This window comes from Chamaea fasciata, unplaced genomic scaffold (genome assembly GCF_029207755.1).
Source record: "Chamaea fasciata isolate MVZ Bird 193981 ecotype frontalis unplaced genomic scaffold, bChaFas1.0.hap1 SCAF_4, whole genome shotgun sequence".
Taxonomy (NCBI): domain Eukaryota; kingdom Metazoa; phylum Chordata; class Aves; order Passeriformes; family Sylviidae; genus Chamaea; species Chamaea fasciata.
The window spans coordinates 4,019,003-4,033,442 of record NW_027094089.1 but is presented as its reverse complement, the minus strand read 5'-3'; the positions used below and the strand labels follow the sequence as shown (position 1 = coordinate 4,033,442).

General features: G+C 39.2%; 1 protein-coding gene across 2 annotated transcripts in view; it reads left to right on the top strand.

Moving 5' to 3' along the window:
* Positions 1–14,440, top strand: part of CERT1 (ceramide transporter 1) — an 83,867-nt gene that overhangs the window by 61,335 nt on the left and 8,092 nt on the right. The window contains exons 7-11 of one of the 2 annotated variants that reach the window (XM_066180749.1): positions 811–968; positions 6,859–6,951; positions 9,614–9,700; positions 10,550–10,642; positions 11,224–11,301. In XM_066180749.1, the coding sequence (XP_066036846.1) occupies positions 811–968; positions 6,859–6,951; positions 9,614–9,700; positions 10,550–10,642; positions 11,224–11,301 (509 nt within the window). The remainder of the gene's footprint in view (positions 1–810; positions 969–6,858; positions 6,952–9,613; positions 9,701–10,549; positions 10,643–11,223; positions 11,302–14,440) is intronic. The other variant, XM_066180750.1, reaches the window with a different exon arrangement.

The window sequence follows — 14,440 nt, the reverse complement described above, 5'->3', positions numbered from 1 at the left end:
TTAACAAACTGATGGACTGGAGAAAAAATTATCAAACTAGGTGCTAAAAGTCATGAGCTTGCTCTTTGGCAATAGCAAGAGTTACTTTAACTTGCTGGGTTCAGTCAGCTTCAACTTGAGTGCTACTTCTGCTTTGTAATATTTTCTGACATGCATGTGCAGTGCTTGATGTGTTATTATGCCAACCTACATACCAGTTAGACATATAATAGGTACTTTTTTTTTTGCCACACATTTTAAGCAACTTGTTTAAATAGCCTTAACAACAGATGGCCTGGTTGACAGCATGAAGCAGTTCTTGAAACTGTAAAACTCACAGTACTTGGAAAATTCAGCACATTTGATGCTTTTATCTTATACCTTTTTACTTTGAGGTTTTAAAATCTGTAATTACATTTTTAAAACAACCTTGAATTATGCATTTTGGATTTGATGACATTTTGAAATTGTTCCTTTCTTATTTCTGAATCTGATATGTTTTAAGGCTGCTCTGTGTTAATTAGGCCCCATTTCAAGCTGTCAAACTGCTATTGTTACAAACTATTACCACTCCCTCCACCCACATGATTTGCAGAGTGCAGAGTAATACAGCGTTACAAGCAGGCTTGAAATACAGTATAGCAAGATGAAGCTGCAAGGATCTGTTTCTCCTTTTGGATCTTTATCCTGTGGATAGCTGTGGACATTATTACCATTTTAGATTTTTATTTTTAAATTAACTTTCTAGCTAGTCTGTCTTCAAATATAACACATACATGTGAAGTGTTTGTTTAAGGGCAGCTATCAGTGATCTCATATATGTTGTTTTAGTGTTTCCACATGTGACACCCAAAGGAATTAATGGCATAGACTTTAAAGGAGAAGCTATAACTTTCAAGGCAACTACTGCTGGAATCCTTGCTACACTCTCTCATTGTATTGAACTCATGGTAAAACGTGAAGAAAGCTGGCAAAAAAGGCTAGATAAGGTAAGATCATTTTCCTTCTACTTTTGTTAAAAAAAATAAGTTTCTTTAGCTTGAAATTGAAATTTCAAATAAGCTATTACTAACTTTTGTACTCAAACAACTGTTTTTATTTTTATGTACAGCATTTATTAATTTCAGGTGCTTTAATTATTAACACTGTAAAATTTAATTATTAGCACTGTTAAGGAGCCTTGTTCTGACTGGTGGTATAGTAGCCCTTCATCAAAGTCATTTTTTCACAATACTTATTCAGATGGTAGTCCTGTATTCTATAAGAATATATAAGAACCTGAAATTATAAGAATAAGTGTATTGCTTATAGCCTTCTGACAAAGACCTAATTATCTGTGCATGCAAAATGATGAGCAAGTTTTAGTAGGGTAAGAGGTTGTGGCAACACTGGGGAAAACAACCACTTCTAATTTCAAATGTCTCCTCAAGATAAAATTATTTCACTTTCCTTTAGGAGATTACTGAGATTAAGTTATACTTTATACTAATCAATTAAATCTTCTGTGTGGTGTTAAAATATCTGTTATTCTAATGGCAGTGATAGTAGTTCATTCTGAACCTACTCAGCCACTGTAACAGCTCTAAAGGAACAGTGTCTCCTTGTCTGAGATCTGTTGTTGGAGGCATGGCAGGTTGGAGTTCAGGCTTTAATTTCTATAATCTTGCCATTTGCTGGCTGGTGTGCAGTGCTGCTGTCTTTCTGTTCTCATTCCATGTGTTTTCATGTGGTATGTATCATGTGTCAAGTCTTACTCTATTTAGTGGTACACTATTCAAAGAATGATCATATTCCGACAAAATACATCCATGTTTGAATCCTTGCCCCTGTCTTCTGTATTGTTTGTGCATATGTCAAAGACCTGGCCCTGTCTGTCTGTCTTGTGACTTCTGTCAACAGTTCTTTACTGGTTCAGCTGAGCAGCTGGAGGAATTAGAGTAGGTCCAAGTCTTGAAGCCTGTTTGTGGGATCATAGGGGAGTTCAGGTTGAATAGATACCTTAAGAGGTCTCTCTTGCTCTAACCTTCTTCTTCAAGTAAGGACAGTTTTGAGTCAGACCAGGTTGCTCAGGACATTATCAAGGCTGTAGACAGCACAGCTCTTCTGAGCAGGTCTGCCGCTCACCTGTTGTTAGAGTGCAAAAGTTTTGCTTCATCCCTTGTTGGAGTAACATCTGTTCCAGTATCTGATGCTTGTTTTTTAGCCTTCTCCTGTAAACTGTGAAGAGGGTGGCTCCGTTTTTTTGTTAGTTTCTTGAACATATTGAAAGGCTACTGTTAGGTTCCACAGCAAATGCCTTCCCTCTGCTGGAACACTCTTCATTTCTGTTGCTGAGACTTTCCTTAGAGCATGTTTTCCCTGCTTGTAGTTCAGTATATTTTAATAAAGAGTAATGTGTTAAAATATAATTTGAATTTATTTGGATTTGGATTTTGTCGCTTTTTTGTTGTCTTGTGGACTAACTTTAAAGCACGTGTATAAGATGCAAATAGTTAGCAAATTCAAATCTAAATTTTACTTGGGGTCTCACGGGACTAATATCTCATACAGCATGAGTAAGTGCATTTTAAAGGGGCTCACAAACTTCTGTCAACTTCTTTTCCCAGGAAACAAAAAGAGCATAAAGGAGCAAAAAGCTCCTGAAGCCTTAGAGTTTTCAACTTGTTCTGCTTTGGCAGACTTGCAACTTTCAAAAGCCCATTTGCCAATGACATTTTCTGGGGTTTAGAGGACAGTCTTAAGTCCTGATATTAAGTACCTTAATTAGTATGTAAAGTCATTACTTTGTATTCCTCTCCTTGTTTGCCTTTTGGAAGAGGAGTTTTTTTTATTGAACGAAATAAGTAGACTTGTGATGGGATAGCCTTGGCAAAGAGTGAAAATGCTCACCACCTATCCAGCAGGATCAGAGCGAAAGGTAGAATGAGAGAGCTTATGGGTCAGGAGAAAGACAGGAAGATTGCTGCCTGGTTTTTGTCACAGCAGAATAGTCTCGACATGTGGAAAATGAATTTGTTGCTGATTTAAAATAATGGCAAGTTAATGGGAGACAGAGAAACAGCAGGATAGCTTTCTTGGCCCTTTTCCTGAGCTCAACTTCATTCCATCCCTGTGGGGTCCTCTGCCTAGAATCCTAAAGTCATTAATGTTGGAAAAGACCTCAAACCTCATCCAGTCCAGTGGTTAACCCAGGTGCACCACTGACCCCTGTCCCTGAGTGCCACATTTCCACCTTCTTCAACATTGCCAGGGGCAGAGATTCCAACACTTGCCAGTGCAGGGCAGTCTGTTCCAATGTTTGGCTGCCCTTCCAGTGGAGAACTTTTTCATCATATCCAGTGTAGCCCTGCCCTGCTGCAACTTGAGACCATTTCCTCTTCTTGAGCTTGTTAGCAGGGAGATAAGACCAACCCCAGGTGTCTGCTTTCAGGCAGTTGTAGAGAGCAGTGGTATTCTCCCTGGGCCTCCTTTTTTCCAGACTAGACCCCAGCTCCCTCAGCCACTTCTCACAGGACTTGTGATCCAGGCCCTTCATCAGCTCCATTGCTCTTCTCTGAACATCATCTCCATGTCCTTCCTGAATTTAGGGTCCCAGAACTGGACACAGGATTCTAAGCATGGCCTCACCCCTTCTGAGTACAGGGGGACAATCTCTGCCTTAGTCCTGCTTGCTGATCCAGGCCAGGATCCATTGGCCTTGGCCACCTAGGCACTGCTGGCTCCTGTTTAGTCACTGTCAGCAGCACCCCCAGGCCCTTTTCCTGTGGGCAGCTTTCCAGCCACTCTGCCCCAGCCTGTGGCCTTGCCTGGGGTTATTGTGAGCCAAGGGCAGGACCTGGACTTGGTCTTGTTGAACCTCCCACCATTGGCCTCAGCCCATGATCCAGCCTGTGCAGATCTCTCTGCAGAGCCTTCCTGCCCTCCAGCAGATCATCACTCCCACCCAGCTTGAGTGCACCTGCACACTGCCTGAGGGTGAACTCAATCCCCTTGTCCAGATCATCCATAAAGATATGAACCAGGACTGCCCCAAATACTGAGCCCTGCTAACAGCACTGGTGACCAGCCACCAGCTGGCTGTAACTCTGTTCAGCACCTTCTGGGCCCAGCCATCCAGACAGATGCTTCTTAACCAGCTAAGAGTATACTCATCCAAACCATGGGCTGGCTGCCAGTTTCTCCAGGATAATGCTGTAAAAGCCTTTAGTGAAGTCTAAACAGGCGACATCTACGGCCTTTCCCTCATCCACTAAGCAGGTCATCCTGTCTTAGAAGCTCAGGTTGGTCAGGCAGGACCTGCCTTTCACAAACCCCTGCTGGCAGGGCTGGACGCCCTGATTGTCCAGTACGCACTGTGTGCTCTCACTTGAGGTAATATGTTCCATAACCTTACTGCTTGCTAGCAGCAGGCAGTGCAGTGTAAGGAATTAGTTTGCAGCATTTGCAATTAGTCCAAAACACTTCATCTTTGCCTTTCCTTCCTCCTCATACTTTTTCTCAGCTCCAGTGCAGGTAGCCTTCATCAGTGACAGCCCTCTGGGAAAAATCTCTTGCAGTGTGGATCCTTCATGGGACATGATTCCTTCAGGAAATACCCCTGCAGTGTGGACATGTATGTTCTCTGCCCTGGAGCTGCACCTCCTCATCTTCTTGGTCTTGGCATCTACTCTGATTTCTCACTTCTTCTTCCAATTCTTCTCTCCTCAGGGTGTTTTTTACTTCTTTTTCCCTCAGAGAAATGTTACATACATGGTGGATGGGCTCAGCTGTGTGCTGCAGTGAGTCTTTTTTGAAGCTGGCAAGAGCCACCTGTGTAGGCCACATGGCAGCCCCAGCCTCCTCCCACAAATGCTACCTGAGTGAGCAGCACATTGATGCCTACACCCTTAAAGACAGCAATTGACTGTATTCAGTCCTCTGCTACCATTATTCAAGTGGTAGAGCTGCTTTTGGTTTAGTTTTTATCCTTTTAGTTTAGTGCTTAAACATCTCTTTGTAAGAGTAACCTTTACAACTATGGGCCTGATCTAAAGACATTGCTTTCCGTCTGATAGATGGATGTAGAGTGGTGTAGATTTTTGTACTTTCTGTTTTCTTGAATCTGTATGTAGACTTCTCTGAAAAGGAAATATTTTGAGATGATAGAACTATGGATTCTATGGTTAGTTTTCTTTCATTACTAAAGTAGCCAAATGTCCAGAATGAAATTTATATGAAGCATGTAGTGTTAGCTAAAGTAATTATAGTTACAGCTTTTCTTTCCACCTTATACACTTTGCTCTTAAGATCTTGAGGTTGACTTTTTTTTTTTTTTCCGGGGCAGTATATAATACATTGAATGTATTTTAAAATAGACTTTTCTTAAAATATATATGCATTGTATACACAAAGGATTTTGTCATTAGTATTTGATCCACTGTTCTACTTGCAGCAAAGTCTTTGTGATAATGCTTTTCATGTTGTCCTGTCTGCTGGAACATTTTTCTTTTCTTGTTTCTGCCTTCTTTAATATTATTGCCAAGAGAAGCTGGCAAATTTGGAGAGTTGTATTTTGACACATGTGAATTGTAACTAATTTGCAGATTGAAGTACATAAAGTGTGGGGATTTGGGGTGAATGGGAGAAGGAGTTATGTTATAGGTGGAGTGTGTTTTGTTTTTCATTCCAAGTCTGGTAAAATTTCCTTGCTTTTCTCGATAACTTATACCCAAGTTGTGCTTTATGTATCTTCAGGGCTCTCCAGTTCCTTTCAAAAAAGATAAACGTGGAAAATATTGTAAAATCTGTTAGCAGGTACTGCCTCTTTGGTAGTTTCAGAAGAGAAAAGCCTATGGTCACAGTTAAAGACTGTATTGTCTCCATCAAAGTGCTGCTCTTTTTCCTTTTTTCTTTTCTTTTTTTTTTCTTTGTGGAGGGGGTAAAACTATACTACCTTGTTCTACATCAAAAGTACTGCCTTACTGAAAACTGGAAAATACGTTCGATGGAATGCTACCACCAAATTCCCAGTTAGTAAACTCAGCCTTTCAGTATTGCGTCAGGGTTTTCCACTGAATCTTTAAATTTCAGTTTGGGTTGCTGAATAATTATACCCATATCTGCAAGAAGTAGTGTGTGATGTCCACCTGGAAGACTTAGCTTGCTTTCTCACCTGAAGCAATTTTGAAAGGGGGCAGAGAAACATCTTGCAAAAAAAAGAACTGATTTTTGCAAGAGTTTCAGAAGCGTTTATGGCTTTTTCATGGAAAGTATCTGGCAGTATGCAGCATTTGTAGAGGCAGTATTAGACTTAGTCTGATTTTGGCATTACTACTATTTTATTCAAAACATATAATGATATAATCATCAGTCTACATAGACTGGCTCCTAGTACAGTCACAGCCTGTTGTGGGAGAAGGATGTCAAGTTGCACTCACTGCATGGAGTCCACAAAATGATTCGTCTTGCCCTAATTATAGATACAAACTTACAGGCTGTGACTTGATAGTGTATCACTACATTCAGCAAGTTAGCTTTTTACCAGTTTTAGTTTTTACCCTTTGTTATCCAGGCCCAAATATCTGTGTCAGGGAGGTTTATATGAGATGTGAAGTATGACCCTCAATGAAGCATGAACAACTGTGGTTAAATTGGAAACCAGTTTTTGCTTGCTGATCTGGTTGCCACATGAATTAGAAGGTGTCCTCTAGGCAGCTAGTTCCCCAAGCTTTCTATTATATATGCATGTATATTGGCACACATAATGCATACATGCCAATAAATTCAGAAACTCATCAGCTTTGCAGTTGCTCCTTGGAAAAAATACTACCCTGGTCATTCCAGCTATTGTTACGTTGACAATTCATTTTTGCTGCATCAAGTGTTCTTGTAATTTTACAGGAAACAGAGAAAAGGAGAAGAATTGAAGAAGCCTACAAAAATGCTGTGACAGAACTGAAGAAAAAGTCCCACTTTGGAGGGCCAGACTATGAGGTACAAATCCTACTTTTGAATTTTTTTAAAACACTATGACTTTTTCTGATGGGTTGACCCTGGCTGGATACCAGGTGCCCAGAAAGCCACTCTACTACTCCCCTCAGGTAGACAGGGGAGAGAGAATATAATGAGTCTTCTGGGTTGAGATAAGGACAAGGAAAGGTCACTCACCAATTGCTGACAGAGACAAAACAGACTCAACTTGGAGAAATATAGCTTAATTACTAATCAGATCTCAAAACCACCCTTCCCCTACACCTCTCTTCTTCCCGGGTTTAACTTTGCTTCCAAATTTTCTGCCTTCTACCCCTCAGCTGTGCAGAGTGAAATGGAAAGGGGATTGTGGTCAGTTCATCTCACACTGTCTCTGCCACTCTTTCCTCCTCACAGGGAGCACTCCTTACACTCTTCCCCTTCTCCAATGTGGGATTTCCGCTGCAGGAAACAGTTCTCCCTTAACTCCTCCAACATGAGTTCTTCCCATGGACTGCAGTTCTTCATGAACTGTTCCCCTGAGTCCTTCCCACGGGATGCAGTCCTTCAGGAACTGTTCCAGTGTAGGATCACAGTCCTGCCAGTAAACTTGCTCCAACATGAGCTTCTTTCTGTGAGACCACAGGTCCTGCCAGAAACCTGCTCCTGTGTGGGCTTCCCACAGGATATGGTCATTCTTTGGGCATCCGCCTGCTCCAGCATGGACTCCTTTGCAGGTTGGAGTTGGATTTCTGCTCCTCCATGGACCCTCCATGGGCTGCAGGGGCACAGCTGCCTCACCAGGGTCTGCACCAGGGACTGCAGGCGAATCTCAGCTCCAGCATGTGGAGCAGCAACTCCTGCCCCTCCTTCTTCCCTGACCTGGTACCTACTGATCTCTTCCTCCCACATACTCTCACTGCACTCTTCTCCAGCTGTAGTTGCATGGGGGTGTTTTTCCCCCTTGTTAAATACATTATCCCAGATATGCTGGCGTAGTTACTGATGGGCATGGCCTTGGGCAATGGCAGCAAGCAGGTCCATCCTAGAGCCAGCTGGCACTGTCTTAGTTGGACTTGGGGGAAGTTTCTATCAGCTTCTCACAGAAACCACAGCTACCAAAACCTTGCTACACTAACCTGATGCATTTCTAAGATTGGGTTGTTTCTTAAAGGGTGAAAGTGAAGTTATACAAGCCAGTGCAAGTGTGATTTACAAGTGTGTTCATGCCACACTTACTTTTTTTCACCGTGGAAACTGAAACTGTATGAAGAATCTAAGTCCTTAATTTCTTGAGTGGAAGTATATCTTCCTTTGATGTTTTGCTTTTGTCTGAAGTATGTTTCTTACAGATATTTCTGTTGTTTTTTTGTTATTTTCTAGTACATTTGATACCATTTACATGTAATTGTACTTCCCCTTTTCCTTTGTTCAGCTGTAGGGATAAGTAAAGCAAAAATATGAAAACTCTGACAGCAGGGGCAGTCCTGGAAGAAGAAGTTTAACTCATTTTTGATTTGTCACTGCCACTTGAAATATCATGTTTTCAAATGCAGATTTTAAGTTCCTTTCTTCATTTCATCTCATGAAATGAGATGCTCATTTCATCAGCATTCTCCTCAGTGAGGTATTTAGTTCTATCCTAAGATGCATAAATGAACTTTTGAAGAGTAATAGTAAAATGGTTTAGGTTTTTAGGTTGGAAGGGACATAAAAGATCATCTAGTTCCAATCTCCCTGTCAAGGCAGGGACTCCTCCCACCAGACCAGGTTGCTCAATCCCCTATCCAGCCTGGCCTTGAACACTTTCACAGATGAAGCATACACACTAATGTAAACTAATGCACCTAATAAAGTAATCTTGACCCTTTCATGTACATTATTCAAACACATTTCTACTTTCAAGTCATAGCCTGAGAAATAGTACTGTACAGATATTTAAGATACTTGACGTTAGATTAATTGTTGTCACTGTGAAATAATAAAATAAATAGGAAGTTCGACTTTGTCTACTTGGTTGTGAACCCAGCTGTTTCTTCAAGGGATCACTGCTTATACAGAGTTTTGGGGGTTTTTTTTAATTTGCAGGGCTAGGTTGTTTTACAATACAATAAAAGCGGTAAATCTAATTTTACTAAATTATGATTTTAATTAGTAGACTAGGGTTTTCAATCCTTGACTTGACTGTACCTGCTGTTTAACTGTTGTTTCTGAGAATTTTCAATAGAGATCCCAAAATTCTGTCTTCCCTTGTTGTATATTTGAACACATACCTGAATATCAGTGCCTTAAGGCACTGAGATACTTGTAAGGAGTCTAACTACACAGTTATGTTAATAGATGTACTTTACTGACACAGTAAACATTTTCAAGAGAAGACATTAATTAAACCCTAAATTTAGTGTCAAAGCATACTGATACTCTTACTCAGTTTCCTGTTGTTTTTTTTTTTTTTTCCCTATGCAACTATCATTAAATTGTTGTTACAGGGAGACACGTCCTTTAATAATGAAAGGTTTTCAGAGAACTTATTATCCAAGAATGTTGGTGAAAATATTTGAGATCTGTAGAAGAAATTTGCTTCCATCAGTTACACATAAAATACAAATATGTATTTCTGATGTTAAATTAAAGTGGAACTTTTATGTCTCCAGAATTTTTAACTATGTGTTTTCTTATGCTCCAGGAGGGTCCTAATAGCCTGATTAATGAAGAAGAATTCTTTGATGCTGTTGAAGCTGCTCTCGATAGACAGGATAAAATGGAAGAACAGGTACTAAAACTTGAAAAAAGTCTTAATGATGAGCACTTCCTGAAGGACTTCTGTGACTTAGTCTGTCCTGATCGTTGCTTAATGCTAATTTTGAGAAAAATAACATTATACCTTGTCTAGAAAAGAATAGTATAAGTGCAAAGTTTATTGAATATCTCTAGTTTCTAATCCCTTAATAAACATCCTGTATGAAAATTATCTATATGTGACTGCTGCCCTGTTAAAATAAAAATATCAAATGCTACAGCTGTCTCTCAAAATTTAGTAATTCGCCTGAAGTTTTACTTTAGTGATTTATGGCACAGGAAAGACAGTTCTGCCTGGCTACTTCACTGACTCATTTCTTGAATACACTTCAGTTACAAGTATCAAAAAGGGATAAGATGCATTCTAGAAAACAGAGTATGAGGAAGTATAGCAGCATATAAAATGAGAGAGAATAACAAAGTTGTGCTTCCTTTTTTGTAAAAGAGTTTATGCTTAGGAATATAGTGAATAAAAATGACTTGGGAATTAAAAGACTTCCTAATGGACCTGTAATACCCAACAGAATTTACCCTATGTTGGAATCTCTTAGCAAAGAGTACAGGTTTTGAGTGTCTGTGATAGTGCTATGTGAATCTCTAGTGCTGCCAGTGTGTTTTCCTTGCCTCAGAAATACATCTTGAAGTTTAGATGAATTCAGTCTTCAGACCCACTCACCGAGAATTCCAGTGGGATGACAGCTTCATGCCTGTCAGGGACAGCATTAGTTGTTGTAGTCACTATGTAGATTGAGCATGAGTCACTTTGTTTCACAGTCCACCCCGTTGCAGCTGACTAATAATAATTAAACCTATGTTGTTGCAGTCCCAAAGTGAAAAGGTTAGATTACACTGGGCAACATCCTTACCTGCTGGAGATGCATATTCTGCTGTGGGAACTCATCGATTTGTGCAAACGGTGAGATATTTATCCTGATCTTCTCAGAATAGTGAACTGCTCTGTGCTGTTTCTATGTAATATTTTGTATGGGTAGGTGAGATTTTTTTCGGTGTTTCTAGTAACTTCCAGTGGCCTACTCATTTTCAAAAAAAGTAGTTGGAACTGAAAAAGGACTGCTTTTTGTCTTGGCTGAAAAATAGTGATTTGAGAACCTGTTTAGAATGTTCTTTACTTGTATGAGGCTTGTCAGGCAGAAAAAAAAAGAAAAATCCCCATTGGCTAACTCCAGTGTTTTCAAGATACCTTCACCCAGATTCATTGAATGGCTTTTATTTAAAAAAAAAGAAAAATCCAGTTGGTTGTATCAGAATCAGTTGACTTGTTTTTTAATGTTACTGGAAACACTATGCTCCTGTCAGGGCTACACTGGGAGCATAATATATAATAGGTGCATGAAACCAGCATTTGCTGCTGTGCTCGCTGCTTATGGTGCTTTTGTTTTCCTTTTCTTCATTATCTTGTGCTTGCAAGTTGGTACTGAACGCTCTGTTGTGCCTTTGTTCTGATTACTTGGTTTTTTCTTTGTCTGTCTCTGGTAGCCCTATAGTCGCTCTTCCTCCATGTCTTCCATTGATCTAGTCAGTGCCTCTGATGATGTTCACAGATTCAGCGCCCAGGTACTGTATTGATGTGTCAAAAGGGGGTTGCATATCTTTGCTCTATTTCATCCTCTTCTCTAGTACCTGGGTTTTGTTGTTTTTTTCTTGGTTTTTTTTTTCTTGTTTTTTTTTCTTGTTTTTTTTTTTGTTATGTCAATCACTGCTTGCTTTAAACTAGTACATTGAGACAAACAAAGGAGTTCTCTATTCCTGTACTAAATGGTTGTCTTTCTTTACATCCAGCTTGCATGCATACCACTTGTGCAGAGGCCCAAATCTTGTGAAACTATTTGGTTTACTTCAGTAGCTTTAATGCCTATAGTTTGAAAATTTTGTATCTCTAGTTATAGTGAAAGTAGAATAACGTGTTTTACAAAGGCTGGAGATGATCTTTGCTTCAGATAGAACAGTTTTTCTTGCTTTTAAATCAAAAGTTTGATTTTGTCCTAAGTATTTATTTGTAATGATATTAATACATTGAATCTTATGGTTCACTATTACCATTTTTTACCTCTGTGACTAGTTTGCTTACCAAAAGGCCATTAAACAAGTTAACCAACAAGACTGTGGGTATGACAAATCATACTGAAGAGTTTATGTATATTCACTTGTCCTTCAGAAATTAAGTCTGACATCCTGAATATGTCAATGTCACCATAATGACATATTCCAGTAATGTACAAAATTACTTCAGGTGCGTCCTAGGAGGATGATAGTTTAGAGTAGAATTAGATAAGTATTTGCATTTTAGTCTCCAAAACAGTAGTTCAGATATGTTATTCATGCTATTTCTTTCCGTCTGTGGTCCATATGTGATTGTGAATATGGAGCTTCCTTCTGGTATCTGCTCTTCAGTAAGTTCTTTAAACTATTAGGAAAAGTGAAAAGCTCCGACCAATCTATTTTTTTTTTCCAAACAGGAATGGATTTTTTTTTTTTTTAACAGAGCCTGGAATTTTATTATCTGCAGACCTTACTACCAGCTTCATGAGCAGGACCAACACTTAAGGACTTGCCTAGTGGACTAAAATTCCAAGACTTCTGCAGTCATTTTATTTCTGATATCTGAACTTACTGCAAAGTAAAAAATATCCAAGTCCTATTGCACGACATTGATAGGCCCATCTATTGGTACCCCAGTAGTTGAGGTGTTTTCTAAGTTGTTTTTTCTTTGGGAGGCGAGGCAATAAAGTGAGGCATAATGAAGTAAGGGAAAAATAAGGAATAGAAAGCAATTTTGATTGCCAAGATAGGAACTAGTACTCTGTCAGGTTGTGGGTGCAGAGATCGTTCAGCATAAGGGAAGCTCATATTTGCCAGTTGCTGGCGTCCTCATTTTCACCTCTTTTATGCCTCTGATAACATTTCTGCATTTATATGGTAAACCGGAGTTGTAGAGCACCACTGTGACTGCAGAACTGATCACTTTAAAACAAACCTGAGGTGGACTAGGTCCTTTTCACAATAATGCAAATTGTGGTTAAGTATCAGGTTCAAATGGACTGGAGTAAAATTGCTCTTTTTGCCTCCTACATGGATTATGCTGCATGAAAGATACTATGGAGGGCCTCCTAATCCAGTTTTAAGTTAATGGACTCACAGTCCACAGAAAGTATGAATATCCTCACATGCAGTTCCACCCTCCAAGTATTTTCCGTAAAACAAATTTTTGCCTGACTAACAAGTCATTCCACCTGCTCTGGAGTTTGTTTTACTGAACAAGACAACAGAGAGCATGATGAGAATAGCAAACCTTTTCATTCTACCTGCTGTGGACTGTATTAAAAAGTTCATTAAAAATTTGCCTCTGTCCCCAGGCTAACAATTTGGCTTCAGGAAGGCAAGCTAATATCTTGATTCTTAATAAATGTCACTTTTTTCCTAGATTTCATGTGAATAAAGGGAATTTTGGTATCAGTAAAAGGACAAGTAGCAACTTGCAACCCTATTTTTAACATGGAGAAGTATAAACACCTATTCTGATGGGAGCTATTTCTTCAGTGTGCCTCTAGAAAGGCATTGATGTCTCTGCCAGTTGAGTGGGAGCTAAGATCATTTTTTTTTTTAAAGATCTTTCAGCTTTATAATAGATTCTGAGCCCTTCACAGGGAAGAACATTCCACTCAAAGTTCAGATCAAGGCTGTATGGAGGTATTTTTGCAGACTATTCTTGTAGCCAGCTAGGAACCCAGAGGTAATAGTGAGTCTCTCAGGTGGGAGAGAAACATTCAGTCTTGACTGTGCCTCTGAAATAGATGCAGTTGACAGATGGTGACCAGGGCATAGACTAAACAGAGTTTGTACAGACAGTGTGGACAAGCAGATTGTGTAAATACAGCATTTCCTGGTGAAGCAGGAGTCTGTTTAGATTGCGTTCCTGTGGATGCCTCCTTCTCTTCTTTCCTTGATATTTCCATCATCTCTTTGCATTTAGCACATAAAGCAAAAATATCAAAACACAAAAATAAATGTATAAAGCATTTTCTATCGCACCTCTTAATTAATTAATTAAAAGGTGGGATAGAAAATATGTACGGGCCTGAAGGTATGGCAAGGATTCCTCTCTTAAAGAAGTGTGAGCTAGAGCTATTAAATTGAATACTTAAACAGCCCACATTCTTACCTGGTTTGCATTGTACTGTCATTGTTTCACCTGGAAAAAAAGAAGTTTTTGTAGGAAAAATGCTAGTAACAAAAGCTAGCTTGTCTAGAAGCTGAAACATAAATCTTGATGGTGCTTTTTGTTAACTGAAACTCAAAACCAAAGCACCCAAAACCTGGATTGATAACTTTTCCTTGTCTAGAGAAGTCTGTGCTCAGTAAACTAAGAGAAACTATGATTTCCACGTAATGGATTTTGTTTTTTCATGTGATACTTCTAGAGTTTTATTTGATTAAATTGCATTTTTTCTTTCTGGTCTTAAGTGTATTGCCTGTTGAGTACGTAGTACAAACAAAATTACTCCCTTAAATTAACAGTAAATAACATGTTTCAATTCTGTATCATATTAAAAAAAAAGATTAATGATTAATTTTGCTTTTTACTTGTTTTCATACTTGCCCAAATATGTTTTATGTATTTTGTTGCACACTAGGTTTCAGGTTTTTCTAAGTTGTGCAAAAACACCCAAGGGTTCGGACTGTTAATTTTGTGATT